We start from the raw sequence: 16393 nt of genomic DNA on the forward strand, positions 1-16393 counted from the left end.
GCAGTGTCTACTTTGGCCCTGGTGGCCATAAAGCGTATACAGGTCTTAATACCATAAGGTATATAAGACCCACATCATCTGGTGAGTGTGTTCTTCTACTATCCCCCACGTTGACACCAAAAGTACCAGCATTGGATCATTGGAGGATTCAACACAGAGCACCTGCACTTTTTTCTTGTTATTGGCACTCAGGATTTACCTGCATTTTCACCTGAGTCACTAGTTATGAACTTTTATTTATGGACTTTTTTTACTTGCACATTTGCACTTGAGTCACTTATTAATTAATTAATGAATTTTATTGAAAACATTTTTCTGCTTTGATATATTTAATTTTTAGCTGATTGATTTAATCACTTATATATACCACCTTCCTCACCATTTATACTGCATTTATTATATCTAAATATTTATTTTTTATAATATTATTGTGGCATCTACCTCAAGTATTTTAAGACTGTGCTATATGTATATTTATCTATCTTTGCACATTACTCAATTAAGGTATTAGCACCAAGAACTTTATAGAGGTTTAATATATTTAAGGCCTGCCAATTTATAAACCCTTTGGTACTGACAAGCTATTGTCCAGTTTTGTTTCATTTAAAGCAAGCGCTATAGCTGGCCCCAATTTATTGTGGCCTTACTTTCACTACCTCTCATTTTCTGTAGCAGCGGCACTTTTCAAACATTTATTTATTTCTATAAATTATTAAGTTTTTTCGCTGGAACACCCATAGGCGCGAGGGATATACACTCTTTAGTATATTAATTCACACATTACTGTGTACAGTTTTAAAAAGTTCTAGACTCCGGACATTCTAGCCAGTGTAGTCCCAAAGGTTTCTTGTTGTGATTATCCCACCACAGTTTGTGTGTATTTGCTGCTGGAATAGTCCAACTAGACAAGTGCAAATAATTTCAGTTTGAATATAAATTCAGACATATTTTTGGATTTTCAGAGTTTTAGATGTATCCAAATCTCCAAATGAAATACTGTAGTAACGAATTTAGTTGAGATTCGCTTAATTTAATATCATATAATATTTACCTAACGAATTCCAAATTTTTGGAACTATTCAAATTCGGATCGGTCGAAAAATGATCGACCGATTCAAATTCTGTGTAAAGAATAGCTGGTTGTTAAGGAGTGGGCTGGGAAGTTGTCTGCCATGTCCGATGACTCATCAGCTGTCAGTGGGTTTCCCCTAGAAGAATGTTGGCAATTAAATATACCAAAAAAAAACAGTCCCCCCCCCCCAATTCCATTTTAGGCCCTTCGGGTCTGGTATGGGTTTTAGGGAGACCCCCAAAACCACTGGCCGGGGTTGTGGGGAAGAGACCCTTGTCAACATGGGGACAAGGTGCTTTAAGGTGAGCAGGACCCCCCCTGCCGCAAAGCACCTCCCATGTTAAGAGCATGTGGCTTGGTATGGTTTAGGAGGGGGCTCGCTTGCCCCCCCCTTTCCTTGCCGGGCAGGCTGCATGCTCATATAAGGGTCTGGTATGGATTTTGGGGGGATCCCATGCCATTTTTTTTTTAATTTGACATGGAGTTCCCCTTAAAATCCATACCAGACCCAAACAAGTTTCACTTAAAATGGTCTTGTAAATAGCAGTAAAACTATTCAGCTGAACATAAATTAAATATACATAATGTAATGTAAAATAACTTGCATGCAATATAATGTCTTCCAAAAACTGTTAGAAGACTCTAAAAAACACGTGGGGGAGATTTACTAAAACTGATGCACACAGAATCTGGTGCAGCTGTGCATAGTAATCAATCTGATTCTAGGTTTAATTGTCAAAGGTTAATTGAACAACCTGAAGTTAGAAGCTGATTGGTTACTATGCAAAGCTGCGCCAGATTCTGTGTGCACCAGTTTTAGTAAATCTCCCCCAAGGGTGTTATCTTTTCAACCAATGGGGACTGGCACTGCTAGGATGAACTCTATTAAAAGATATTTTATTTGATAGCCAAATGCACCCAATCATACAAGGCAAAATATGGATACCTTGCTATTTTCCTGTAGGTTATGTTCATGTAATAGTAAATGTACTGTAAATGTAGACAGAAAGTAAAGCAAGGAATTAAAAAAAAATACAGATTTGATCCAGTGGACGTTTTGAAAGCCTTCTGTTCTCCATCCATATGTCTGCAGTAACAGATTGCCCTCTCTCCCAGTGAGGTGATACTAAATGGGAAAAAAGATGAAAACTCACATCAGTGCTTTTCCTAGTAATGTGCCTACTGCCCTCATTATTGGCAGACTTGTATAAAGTACTCGAAATTTCTACTTGAGTAAAAGTACAAGTGCTTGATCAAAAAGTGACTTGAGTAGAAGTGGAAGTGCTCGCAGAAAAAGTTACTTAAGTAGAAGTACTAAAGTATTCAACATTTTTTTTACTTAAGTATTGCAAGTAGTTTTTTCAAAAAAATTGCTACTTAAGTACTAAAAGTAAAAAGTATCAGTAGTTTTGAAAAAAAAATTTCTACTCAAGTACTGAAAGTAAAAGTACAAGTACTGTTATGTAGTTATTAAAGAAAGAAGTCAAAAGTTTGAACATCATATTGTTTTTTATTATTTCAAATGATTTATTCAAATGATTAACCTGTGTTTTTTAGTAGTTTTTTGATGCACTTTAAGCGCTGTAGCACCATTTATTTGTTTGTTTCATATTTTCTTTTTATTGGAAAGATTTGGTATAGCAGCTTTTATTATACACAGCCTTTATTTTTGTATGCGCTGATAATACACATTTTTTTGAGCTTTATGCAACCTGCCATCTACTGTTCTGGCAGTGGTAATTTTTTTAAAAGTAACGAGTAACTATGCAGCACAAAAAAAAAATATCGGAGTAGAAGTATCTAAATCATCGAAAAAATGTAGTGAAGTAAAAGTAGAAGTAGGAGAAAAAAATTCTACTCTAGGAAAGTACAGATACCGCATTTCGGTACTTAAGTACAGTACTTAAGTAGTTCTACTTCGTTACTATACATCTCTGATTATTGGAACAGGTTAAAAGGCGACCATACACACATAGCCCAAAATACAAGTCAGTTTTATTGATCTTATTTTATCTCTATACAGTACAGAGAGAAGAACGTTGCTGAAATTACACAAAACTTGGTAATAAAAAGGCCATAAATTACTTATTAGTATCTGTTTTTTTGTTTGCACAGTTTGGCTAAAAAATAAATAAATAAATAATTCATATTACGGTACATTTTATGCTGTGCTAACCCTAAAAACCACATAGATACATCCAATGCAAGTAGGAATTTTACAATTTCATACCAAGTGAACATAACCTAAGCTTTGGTAAAATGTACCACCTAATGTACAGTATATTTACCAAAAGGAAATAATAACTGGCTTTAGATATACTTTAATAAATTATCTTCTATAATACATTTCTATCTTGCAGAGCTGTAAACATGTCATAGCACACAGTGGGGTAGATTTACTAAAGGGGTAAAGGCTGTTCACTCAGCAAAATGTATGTTCACCTTACAAAGAAATACGGTCACACTGTGTATACTTTGATTACCCAATCATATGCAACGGGAAGAAAAACAAACAGGACTTTGCTGGCACGTGATTGGGTATTCAAAATCAGCACCGGTATACTTTTTTTTTTACCAACATTAATTTTGCCTAGTCAATGGAGCTGCCCTTTTTAGATCTCTCCTTTGGTTTTACTCTTGTGTACTTCAGAACTTAATGGCTAATTGAAAGTATAAAAGGGTTACTGGAAGTCTGTGATGGAATAGGTTTCCTTAAAGCGGCTCCACAGCCATTTTTTCATCTTCCCATCTATTAAATCTTCTGCCCTTGTTGTTTTAATTTTGGATAGTAAAACATATTTTTCTGCCAGTAAATACCTTATACAGCTCACTTCCTCTTTTTTGTCTGGTAATTAGCAGGGACGTGCGGTGAGGTCAGTGGCTGGTGAGGCACTAGCTAATATAAGAGCCAGACACAACCCCCACATTATTTAGTGAATAAACCCCACATCACCATTTAGTGAATAAACCCCCCCACATTGCCATTTAGTGAATAAACCCCATATCATCATTTAGTGAATAAACCCCCACATCACCATTTAGTGAATAAACCCCCACATCACCATTTATTGTATAAACCCACATCACCATTTAGTGAATAAACCCCACATCACTATTTATTGAATAAACCCCACATCACTATTTAGTGTATAAACCCCATATCACCATTTAGTGAATAAACCCCACATATATATATATCTATATATACCTATCTCTATATATATATATATATATATATATATATATATATATATATATATATATATGTATATATATATATATATATATATATATATATATATATATATATGTATATATATATGTATATACATATACATATACATATATATATATATATATATATATATATATATATATATATATATATATATATATATATATATATGTGTGTGTGTGTGTGTGTCTCTGTGTGACTCTGTGTGTCTGTGTAAATCCAGGAAGTGAACTGTCAGCAGCTTCAGCTGCCCACGGTTAAAATGGCTGCAGCCAGACTTAGTAGAGGAAGATTTCTGCAGCATATTTGGCAAGCACAGAATCACAGTATATATAAAATAATATGCAAAGTGGTCGGAGGGAAGCTTCGGAATGAAAAAGATGTTTTAATTACAAATTATGTAAGCAGACTGTAGTTCCTCTTTAAGTGCATCAAATGCAGGGACCTGTAAAGCATAGGAGAGTACTTTCTGTGCACTCATTCTGACAAGAAAAGGGTCTCATTACAATATTGTTTTTTTAAAAAGAAGGTGCATTGTACTTAAATGTGAACATTATAAAGCTGAACTGAGTTGAAACCTGGACCTTGCCTATTGCTACCGATACTTTGGCACTCAGTGGAGTTGATTTGCTGATGTTAACTGCACAATGTGAATGATCATTTAGCTTATTGAATAAGGTGAAGCTTTATTCATCTCAATAATTCAATAATGTACAATAAAAATTGCTAGAAAAAAAAACCTTGCTAAAAAAAAAAACTCTGTAATGATTGGTTGGTGTGACATAGTTTCACCTTCACTCAAAGTGCAAAGTGAGCATTCTGTACGTTTGGGTAAACCAACCCCACAACATCACAACTACTTCAGGTTTAAGCTACTTCATATCAAAATGATAGATGAAGAATCCCATCTGACTTACTCAGCTATACACATGCTGCCTCCAACTTAGGTCTTCTTATGTAGAATCAGATCATAGTTTGAATTTTGTGACTCGTTGATGTACCCTGTACTAAATGTTTATTTGTTACTATATATGCATATACAGAATTAAATATCAATTGATGAAAGTTTCAAATTTCAAAACAAATCTCAATTACATGGCTAATATCCATTGTACTTTTTCTATACGTAGTCAAAGAGGTAATACCCAAAAGTGATACCCTTCTGCAATATTTGTAATACAACTGTAGTTGTATTACCTGAAGGTAGCTTGGATCTGTAAAGGTTATCAATATTGATATAGGTTCAAATCACAAAGCTTTGGAATAAGGACACACAACTTAATCTCAGCTATGTGATTGTAACTGCTGAATCTCATTGGGCTCAGCAGAAAATACCTGTAACTTTTTTGGAAATAAAGATTTTTTTTATCCTGTTGTGTTCTTTGGTTCACTTATTTCTAGAAAAGCTCATATTATTTTAAGTTGTTTTTTTTTTTTTTATTATTTCTGCCTTTATCAATAAGTAATTTTGTCCCTGCCATGAGGAAATAGGAAATGATCTCTCAAAAAATGTTTATATGATTGCTGTTCTGTTCCAAGCATGTTGGTTAATTACAAAATAATGTGGGTTGTTTTGCAGAGGATAATTTATTTGTGATTTGGCTTCATGCCTACACCCTGCCAACTAGTTATATACAACTTAAAATCTCTTTGTCTGGCTTATTCTGCTCATTTGTCTCCTAGCCCTTAGGTACTGGCATGCTAAATCTTTCTCATTTCCAGGTTTCAGCCTCGGGAAGACAGTCTCCTGCAAAGAGCCAGGTGAATGGAAGTCCTTCCAAGTGTCCTCGTTATCTCAAAGTGAAGAACTGGGACACAAGCGCTATATTACATGACACATTGCACTTGAAGGCTTCTATGGTAAGTTGAACCAGACCTTCCATATCCCTAGGGATCAGATCAACTTGTTTCCCTACAACTACCATAACAGTGAAGCAGGTTTAAAAGGAACCTAGGCTGAGAATATATACATAGGCTATGATAGCTCACCTCCATGGGATGATATTAATACCTGGCTGTTATTTTGATCCAATAGCTTCAGTATTTTGTGAGTCATTTACCTAGAACAAATATGCCCATAAGAAATTTAGAATAGTTTTAGGTCAGTGCTTCAGAAAGTATTGAATTCAGTGGATTAGCATGACAACCAAGCAACTTACCATATCTAAGGCAGGTCACATGTAACGGCCTGCGTTTTCTCTTTGCACAAGATTCCTTTAAAACACAGAATGAGTTTAAAACAATATGGTGTAAAGTAATGTATTATTCTGTAATATAAACTGAATATCATATATTTTACACAATACAACTTTTGTTCCTATCTTGTTATTATAAACCAATGACATTTGCTGTATTCTGATTTCAGATTTCAATGTTACAGAATTTTATACATACAGTCAAACAGTTTATTTATGTCACTGCCATAACCAAGAATTGGAATAATCCAGCTCCTTAGCTTAAGGGCATATATTGAAAAAATAAAACAACACACATTCAAATACCAGTATTCAGTGTGAGTACTGTGTGAGCATGAAGCTTAATAGGAGCCTTAGTAACCAATTCATTTTTAACATCTCATCCAGATATTGTGGATCTTGGGATTAACTGCATCTGAAAAACAGTCAGTTCTATCCATATTAACCGATCAGCTTCTTCCTGTTATTGTTCCAGAGCAGGCTAAAAAAAGTGAATGCTTATTGGCTGTTGTAGGCAACACAAACAGTTCGTTGAGACTCTCCTTCTATACTGGGCACAGGTACATGGCACATAATAAAGCCTCCTGTCAGTCATCTTTGCAAATACATATTTCATTCTGTCAACTATCTACTGAAAGCATTGCCAATCTCTTGACTCTTAATTAATGGTAAAGTAACAATTTACAGTAAATGATAGGCATCTTTTGGCCATTTCCCACAATTCCTCACCATATAAATGTTAAAGTGGTGTTCCGGCCTCCTCCTCCAAAAATTAAAAGTCAGCAGCTACTCATACTGTAGCTGCTGACTTTTAATATTAGGACACTTAACTGTCCTGGAGTACAGCGATGTCGGCACCGCAGCTGATGTTTCCATCGGCTGTTGGATGCTGCCCCCGCCATTGCCGGTCAGGGAACCCTACAGTGAAGCCTTGTGGTTTCCTGGCCGAGTCCCTACTGTGCATGCACAAAGCGCACTGTGCTCTCTTACTGGCCTAGAAGCGGAGGAAGGAGGAGGAGGGGGCCGAACTTCTGACGTACCTCACAAAAGGGGACCTGTCAAAAACAGGTACCCGCTGAAAGGCGGCAAATGTGGCACTGGAGGTGGGAAGGAGACAGATAAGCGGAAGTTCCACTTTTGAGTGGAACTCTGCTTTAATACAAAACAGAATATCTTACCGTATCAAGTATGTGGTCTTCATCTTCAAAATGGTAGGCTAGAATGCTAAAATTAGACTGACCATAACACTCTTTATTGTATCTTACAGCCTATTTACCAACCTACCTGTACATGCAGCCTTATGATGGAGCATATACTGTATCTATTGGTGTGATTTTTAGCCCCAACAAGTTAAACACATTATACCATTTCTTGTTGGATTCAAGTTTTAATGCTACATACACATATAGGTTAGCATGCTACAAGGATCCCACCTATTTTGTTACATATTCTACTATAGCATGGTTATTGGCCCCTTGAGTGAGCATGTTGTGGATTATGGCTGTTTACAGACATAGGTTGGTGAGCAGCAGCAATCAACAAAAGAGATCCCTGAATTTGCATCTCCCCAGAATTTCAGTAAAAATCTGGAGATTTTTGTGAAGATTTTGCCGGTTTGCCAAAATGCATTAGGGTTGATAGGGAAGGATTATTTATGGTAGATGCTGAGGGATTTTGAGTATTTTAAGTGTACAGTTGGCTTAAGATGCTTCTGAGGGTTTCTGAAAACTTTTTAAACTATCCAGGACCTGTGCTTCTTCCAGAAACAAAGTTCATCATTAGCCACAGTGGGACAAAAAAGAAAAAAAAGGAAATTAAAAAAATTGAAATTGGTAGTCCACAAATAAGACTCAAACACACAAAATAAAGGGGAAAAAAACATAAATACAAACAGTATTGAATACCATAAATACAACCCCACAAATACACCATCCAAATAAAGAAAATACACTGAAGTTCATTTTTAGGGAAGTTTCACCTAAGCAGCTTAAAGGGGCTATAATCCTAAAAAATAAATAAATAAATAAAATTAAAAAAAAAGGATCCTATTCTTTTAAAGTATGTTAAACTGCATAGTGCTTGTGCAGTGTAATTTGTCCCTTTCTATGCTGTAATATGCCTCCTGGTTGATCCTGCATGTTCCTGTGTCCCCCTTAGTGTGCTGACCACGGTAATCATAGCTGCTGATCCGTGATACCAGGGTCAGTTTACATGCCTCCATTATCCTACTGCTCTTCCTCTCCCCCTCCCTCCCTGCCTATCAGCTCTGGAGTCTGTATGTAAATCGTCTCCTCTACCCCCCTCTGCCGCTATTTTGCTTGGCTGTAAAGTTAATGATTCCAATTCCTGCCAGACCTCTGTAATAATAAGATATATTACACAGTGTGTGTGTGTGTGTGTGTGTGTGTGTGTGTGTTTTTTTTTTTAATTTTGCAGCTAAATATCTTTTTTCACATTGCCAATGTGCATTCATGTAATCATCCAGCTGCTGTCAGAGGGGATACTCAGCCCCTCCCACTGTAGTCCTTGAATTGAGGAAGGGGGGCGGCAGTCAGGTGACTGCACATTGGCGATGAGAAAAAGGATATTTAGCTACAGACTTTAAAAAAAAAACACACACTGTGTAGAATATCTTGTTATTACAGAGGGTCTGGCAGGAACTGGAAAAACTGACTTTACAACCATGTTAATGGCTTTCCCTTTAGGCAAAAGTCAGTAATTCTGTGGCTAAATCACTTTTTTTTCTAAATCACCTGAAATAAATATGTATTACAATATAGTACACCAAGTGCTTGTATTATTTAAATACAACATGGTACAAATTAGATTTACATATATTTGTATTTATGTTTTAGCCTACATCTTGTACCCCACAAATGTGTATGGGGTCAATCATGACCCCACCTCAGTATGTCCGTAAGCCAGATGATATTCGCACTAAAGAGCAGCTTCTACCCCTTGCCAAGGAGTTTATTGATCAATATTATACTTCAATTAAAAGGTAAGCTAATTTTTTTTTTACAAAGAAAAATAAAACTAGGAAAAATACATTTGAAGTATTAATTGAAATGTGTGTTGACAATACCAAAATGTTCACTTTTATGCTTTATGTAATTCTGGAATCTGTAGCATCATCTAGACTCCTTTTGTCCCAAGTGTCCCTCTATACATTTGTATTCATATAGACACATTTATATTTGGTAGTCTGAGGATATATGTATGTTTGCTCTGTGTTATTTGCTAAAATGTGTCCATTTAGCAGGATAGGTGCAGTCTCTAGGGCCAAAACATAGAGAGAAGGGGGACTTTGAAAGTACTTCCAATAGTAGACTAGTACAAAAACAAAAAGATCCAAATAAAAAAAATTATATTTTATTAAAAAATGTCATAAAATACCACCACATAGGGCAATAAAATCACATATTACATATACACTATATTACCAAAAGTATTGGGATGCCTGCCTTTACACACAAACAGGAACTTTATCGGCATCCCAGTCTTAGTCCATAGGGTTCAATATTGAGTTGGCCCATCCTTTGCAATTATAACAGTGTTAACTCTTCTGGCAAGGCTGTCCACAATTTTAGGTGTGTGTCTATCGGAATGTTTGACCATTCTTCCAGAAGCGCATTTGTGAGGTCAGACACTAATATTGGAGAAAAGACCTGGCTCGCAGTCTGCACTCTTCTTAAAAATGTTTTTTTCGGGTCGAGGTCTGGACTCTGTGCAGGCCAGTCAAGTTCCCCCCCCCCAAACTCGCTCATTCATGTCTTTATGGACCTTGCTTTGTCCAGTGGTCCAAATCATTTGGTGGAAGGGGGGCGGGGATTATGACGTGGTTGTTTTTTGGGGATTGGGTTTGGCCCCTTAGTTATAGTGAAGGGAGCTCTTAAGGCGTCAGCATACCAAGGCATTTTGGTCAATTTCATGCTCCCAATTGTGTGGGAACAGTTTGGAGTTGGCCCTCCCTGTACCAACATGACTGTGCACCAGTGCACAAAGCAAGGTCCATAAGAACATGGATGAGCAAGTTTGCGGTGATGGAATTTGACTGGCCTGGTCCTGACCTCAACCCAATAGAACACCGCTGGGATAAATTAGAGCGCAGACTGTGAGCCAAACCTTCTCTGACCTAACAAATGCCCTTCTGATAGAATGGTCAAACATTCCCATACACACACTCCTAAACCTTGTGGACAGCCTTGCCAGAAGAGTTGAAGCTGTTATAGCTGCAAAGGATGGGCAAACTCAATATTGAACCCTACGGACTAAGAACGGGATGCCATTAAAGTTCATGTGTGTGGAAAGGCAGACATCCCAATACTTTTGGTAATATAGTGTATATGTGCATTGAAAACAGATTTGCACAGGGATTACATAGATTCATTTTAAAATCCTATATTGACACACTACACAGAGATGATAAACAAAGTCAATGCAATTTGTGGAGAAAGTTTAGGACTTTCCTAATCTCAAATGTGTAAGATATGTATCATGAGATTCTATAGATTCAGCCTATCCCATGGGCGACAATTCAGAAGAGGGGGGTAGGCTTTAAAGGACAGTCAAAAACAGGCTCCCTCACCCCGTGGGGCCTGATATATATATGTCAAGAAAGTCCTGGAAAGGCTCGGCCAGTTAACGCCCACAAAACATGGATTTATCAATCCACAATGTCTCCCGGGTCAATACATAACGCCAGCAATGCAGTCCCTAGGACTTTAATCCTCATGTTTTCTTGACTGCTTGGTAACTAACTGAGAACATGTGCATGCCAGCTGTCAAGACATCCAATCCATATATGAATTGCTCCAGGTCAATAACACACCAAGTAGTAAACAACAGATAGGAAAGAACATGCACCCCCTAAAAACAGGACAGCAATAGTATCTCACACACTTCAGTCATGACTGGTTCCCTTTAAGCAAGTAATCATTTATAAAGATTCTCTTGTCTCCACACCAATCTCCCCTTCCTATTTGAAGACCTATTATTTCGTAAAATCATAGTTGCCATGGGTTCTGATACTTTGGTGGCAGGTTTCTTGTAGGACATACACTGCATAATGATGGCTTTTGATTTGTTGTGAGGCAGAAATGGGGCAATTTGGGGGTTATGCAAAACCTGCCTATGGAGAAGGGTGGTTAGTTATTGCTTCCTTTGTCAGGAGTTGAGTTTGGGGAACTAGGGCAGACGGATCAGCTAGAAACTTGTGGATATGCACTTTCAGTGAATCAGACAGATCTGGGCCAGCACTTGAACCTTTGTTTAGTACATAAATAAACAATAAACTTACTATGGAAGGTGTCTGATTGTACCTTTCTTTATTTTCTTGTATCTGGGGAACCCCTGATTAGGATGTTCACATACGACCACAATACGTGGATTATGCTTATGCTTCTTTGTGTAGTTCAGGCCATGGCGCCACTTACTCTTATGGAATGCAATAACCCCCTGTTTTTGTTGCAGCTGCCCCATTGACTATAATTGATGCCTACACGTGCTGTATTGTTATTATTCTGTTTATGGGCCGTAGAGACCTCTTGCATGCTTTACCCCATTGTTATTCTTTCGCTGAACTTCTTTACCTCACCCCTTGCTGGAGCTAAGTGCCACCACTATTCAATTGCCTAGCTCCACAGTTTCTACTGACTTTTAAGTGATGGTATTTGTCCTGATAAATGGCAGAGGTAGTGGTTAGTAGAGATTATAAGAGCAAAGAAACACACCACAAAACAAAACACTCGGGTGTGAATGGGGGTAAAAATTATTAATAATAAATAAAAATATATAGTAATATATAATATTTATTTTAGATTTGGCTCAAAGGCTCACTTGGACAGACTAGAAGAAGTAAGAAAAGAGATTGAAGAAACTGACACCTACCAGCTAAGAGACACTGAGCTATCATATGGAGCTAAGCATGCTTGGCGCAATGCAGCCCGCTGTGTGGGAAGAATCCAGTGGTCTAAACTTCAGGTGAGACTAATCACTCTCTGTGCATTGAAACTTTTATACAGCTGCAATTTGATAAAGGGGTTGTGAACATTTTTCTTTAAAGAATGTAAAAACAGTACTTTAGTTGTAAAATTTTTTTTACTTTATACAATGTAAAACAGTACTTAAAGCGGTTGTAAACCCTAGAAACAAAAAAAAAAAAACCTGCAAGACAAAGGCATAATGGGCTAGTATGCAGTATGTGTAACTTACCTTAGAACGAAGCCCCGACACGGACCCCCGGACATCGCTGCGGGCGCTGCCATGATCCCTCGCCGTCTCTTCCGGGTTCGGCGGCTCCGGCGCGGTGATTGGCCGGAAGAGACGGCTCCGGCGCGATGATTGGCCGGAGCCGCGATGACGTCACGTCACGTGATTTTTCCGGCAAGCTCCCGGCAAGATAATTGAAGGTCCCCCCGGACCTTCAGAGCGCATGCGCCGCTCGCGCGAGCGGCTGCATGCACTGTAAATATCTCCTAAACCATGCCGGTTTAGGAGATATTATTTGTACCTACAGGTAAGCCTTATTATAGGCTTACCTGTAGGTAAAAGTGTCAAAAATCGGGATACTACCGCTTTAATGGATAGGTTCACCTTTTGGAACATGGTATAGGACAGTGATGGCGAACCTTGGCACCCCAGATGTTTTTAAATTACATTTCCCATAATGCTCAACTATACTTCAGAGTGCATGAGCATCATGGGAAATGTAGTTTCAAAACATCTGGGGTGCCAAGGTTCTCCATCACTGTTATAGGATGTCCCCATCACTCCCTGAGCCCCTCTACCTGTGACATGAGGCATGGGTTCTTCTGCCCCACAGCCACAATCACATTTAAAAAATTGGCGGGGGGTTCCACCCACAAAACCCACATCATTCTTTTACAGTAATCTGTGAATGAATAAACTACAAGCCCTGTCTTCCACCACAGCAAACAGACTGATCTGCATCCTTGTAGTCCATTGAAACTTACTGCAGCTCAGTAACTGACTGTCCATACAGAAGTAAAGGCAGAGAGCTGTAGGCAGTGTCTGCAGGAGCCTGACATTGCACCTAAGATCCACTGATCACGGGGGCAATGCTTTGCAGGCTGCTGTGTAAAAAAAAATTTCTGCTAAAGCATGTGCTTTTTTTCTGCTAACAAAAGTGAGCTTAGCCTTTAAAGTCATAGTACATTTTAGTGTTTTAACTAGCTATTAGCGTAGTTATATTCCCTGTGTTTTTTGTTTGCCTTACCTTGTAATGATGGTGTATTGTGGCTGCAGTTTGTACTGACATGGTTGATCCATTCCCCTATGTTTATATATTAATTCACCTAGCTTGTCCTAGATATTTACTAAAGGGACAGGTAACTTCTTGTTCTTTGCCACACAGTGTCCAACCCATGCCTTGCCATTTCCTGTGTGTTGCATCACAAATATGGGCATGCTAATGTGATGAAACACACCTCTTTGAGCATGGAGAACTCTCTATTTAATTGCTCTGCCTGATAGTTGATATTGATATTGCCTGTTTCACATATAGTTACTATTTAGCTATCACCTGCAGAGCATAAGACTGCAAGACCCAGGGATTGTGACATATGTAGTTGCTTTACAGTAAATGTTAGTTCTTAGACTACAGAGGTGATGCATTAACCTGTTCAATGCCATGCCATTTGCCTCAAATTTGAATACAGACAGAAACTTCTAGCACAACAATGTTACAATGTACTATAGGCTTTGCATTAAGGGCAACAATGACATAATGAATCTGCAAGTGAAAAAGACAGGATGCTGGTAGGATGGTGTATGATGCATTTAACATCACTTCTTAAATCAATATGTACAGTATCTCACAAAAGCGAGTACACCCCTCGCATTTTTGTAAATATTTTATTATATCTTTTCATGTAAAGTAGTGAGTGTACAGCTTGTATAACAGTGTAAATTAGCTGTCCACTCAAAATAACTCAACAAACAGCCATTCATTTCTAAACCGCTGGCAACAAAAGTGAGTACACCCCTAAGTGAAAATGTCCAAATTGGGCCCAAAGTGTCAAAATTCTGTGTGGCCACCCTTATTTTCCAGCACTGCCTTAACCGTCTTGGGCATGGAGTTCACCAGAGCTTCGCAGGTTGCCACTGGAGTCCTCTTCCACTCCTCCATGACGACATCACGGAGCTGTTGGATGTTAGAGACCTTGCACTCCTTCACCTTCTGTTTGAGGATGCCACACAGATGCTCAATAGGGTTTAGGTCGGGAGACATGCTTGGCCAGTTCATCATCTTTACCCTCAGCTTCTTTAGCAAGGCAGTAGTCATCTTGGAGATGTGCTTGGGGGTGTTATCATGTTGGAATACTGCCCTGCGGCCCAGTCTCTGAAGGGAGGAGATCATGCTCTGCTTTAGTATGTACATGTTGGCATTCATGGTTCCCTCAATGAACTGTAGCTCCCCAATGTTGCCAGCACTCATGCAGCCCCAGACCATGGCACTCCCACCACCATGCTTGACTGTAGGCAAGACGCACTTGTCTTTCTACACCTCACCTGGTTGCCGCCACACATGCTTGACACCATCTGAACCAAATACGTTTATTTTTGTCTCATCAGACCACAGGACATGGTTCCAGTAATCCATGTCCTTAGTCTGCTTGTCTTCAGCAAACTGTTTACGGGCTTTCTTGTACATCATCTTTAGATGACAGCCATGCAGACCAATTTGATGCAGTGTGTGGTGTATGGTCTGAGCACTGACAGGCTGACCCCCCACCCTTTCAACCTTTGCAGCAATGCTGGCAGCACTCATACGTCTATTTCCCAAAGACAACATCTGGATATGATGCTGAGCACGTGCACTCAACTTCATTGGTCGACCATGGAGAGGCCTGTTCTGAGTGGAACCGGTCCTGTTAAACCGATGTATGGTCTTGGCTACTGTGCTGCAGCTCAGTTTCAGGGTCTTGGCAATCGTCTTATAACCTAGCCCATCTTTATGTGGAGCAACAATTCTTTTTTTCAGAGCCTCAGAGAGTTCTTTGGTACCATGTAGAACTTCCAGTTACCTGTATGAGAGAGTAAGAGAGCGATAACACCAAATTTAACACACCTGCTTCCCCACCTGAGACCTTGTAACACTAACGAGTCACATGACACCAGGGAGGGAAAATGGCTAATTGGGTCCAATTTGGACATTTTCACTTAGGGGTGTACTCACTTTTGTTACCAGTGGTTTAGACATTACTGCTGTGTGTTAAGTTATTTTGAGGGTACAGCAAATTTACACTGTTATACAAGCTGTACACTCACTACTTTACATTGTAGCAAAGTGTAATTTCTTCAGTGTTGTCACATGAAAAGGTATAATAAAATATTTACAAAAATGTTAGGGGTGTACTTACTTTTGTGAGATACTGTACGTATAGCAATTATGTAGTAAGACTAAAAAGGCTGTATCTAATAAAGAGCTGTTATTTTAATATGGCCAGAGCCGCACTGATGTCACTCCCGCATGGGAGCCCTCGGTTACGGTACAAGCTCTGAAGACCTGGCACGGTACGTCGGACCTTCAGAGCCCATGTGCTGGTGACGTCACCAGCTGCATGCAGTGTGAATATCTCCTAAACCATGCAGGTTTAGAAGATAATCACTGTACCTACAGGTAAGCTTTATATACAACCACTTTAAGGTGTATACATGTTAGGAACAAACTGTAAAACTGCTTTACTACCTTTGTAGATGTTAGCATTATGAAGAAAAGGATCTTCAAAATTCACAATGTATGCATCGAAATACAAACAAACTCATAGCTGTAAAAATACTGAATGCATTTTCACTAAAATTATAGATCTGATAAACAGTTGTGCTAAAAATGTGCATGTGAAACTGCTATCGTTAAATTCCTTTCAT

General features: G+C 38.5%; 1 protein-coding gene across 7 annotated transcripts in view; it reads left to right on the forward strand.

The window, feature by feature from the left end:
* NOS1 (nitric oxide synthase 1) overlaps positions 1 to 16393 on the forward strand; it is a gene marked incomplete at its 3' end in the record, with an annotated part of 435619 nt that overhangs the window by 359128 nt on the left and 60098 nt on the right. For all 7 annotated transcript variants that reach the window (XM_082252128.1, XM_082252130.1, XM_082252134.1 and 4 more), the window contains 3 exons: positions 6030 to 6167; positions 9358 to 9503; positions 12322 to 12484. In XM_082252128.1, coding sequence (XP_082108254.1) covers positions 6030 to 6167; positions 9358 to 9503; positions 12322 to 12484 — 447 coding nt within the window. The remainder of the gene's footprint in view (positions 1 to 6029; positions 6168 to 9357; positions 9504 to 12321; positions 12485 to 16393) is intronic.

The sequence above is a fragment of the Pelophylax lessonae genome (genome assembly GCF_965119305.1).
Source record: "Pelophylax lessonae genome assembly, chromosome: 1".
NCBI classification, from domain to species: Eukaryota; Metazoa; Chordata; class Amphibia; order Anura; family Ranidae; genus Pelophylax; species Pelophylax lessonae.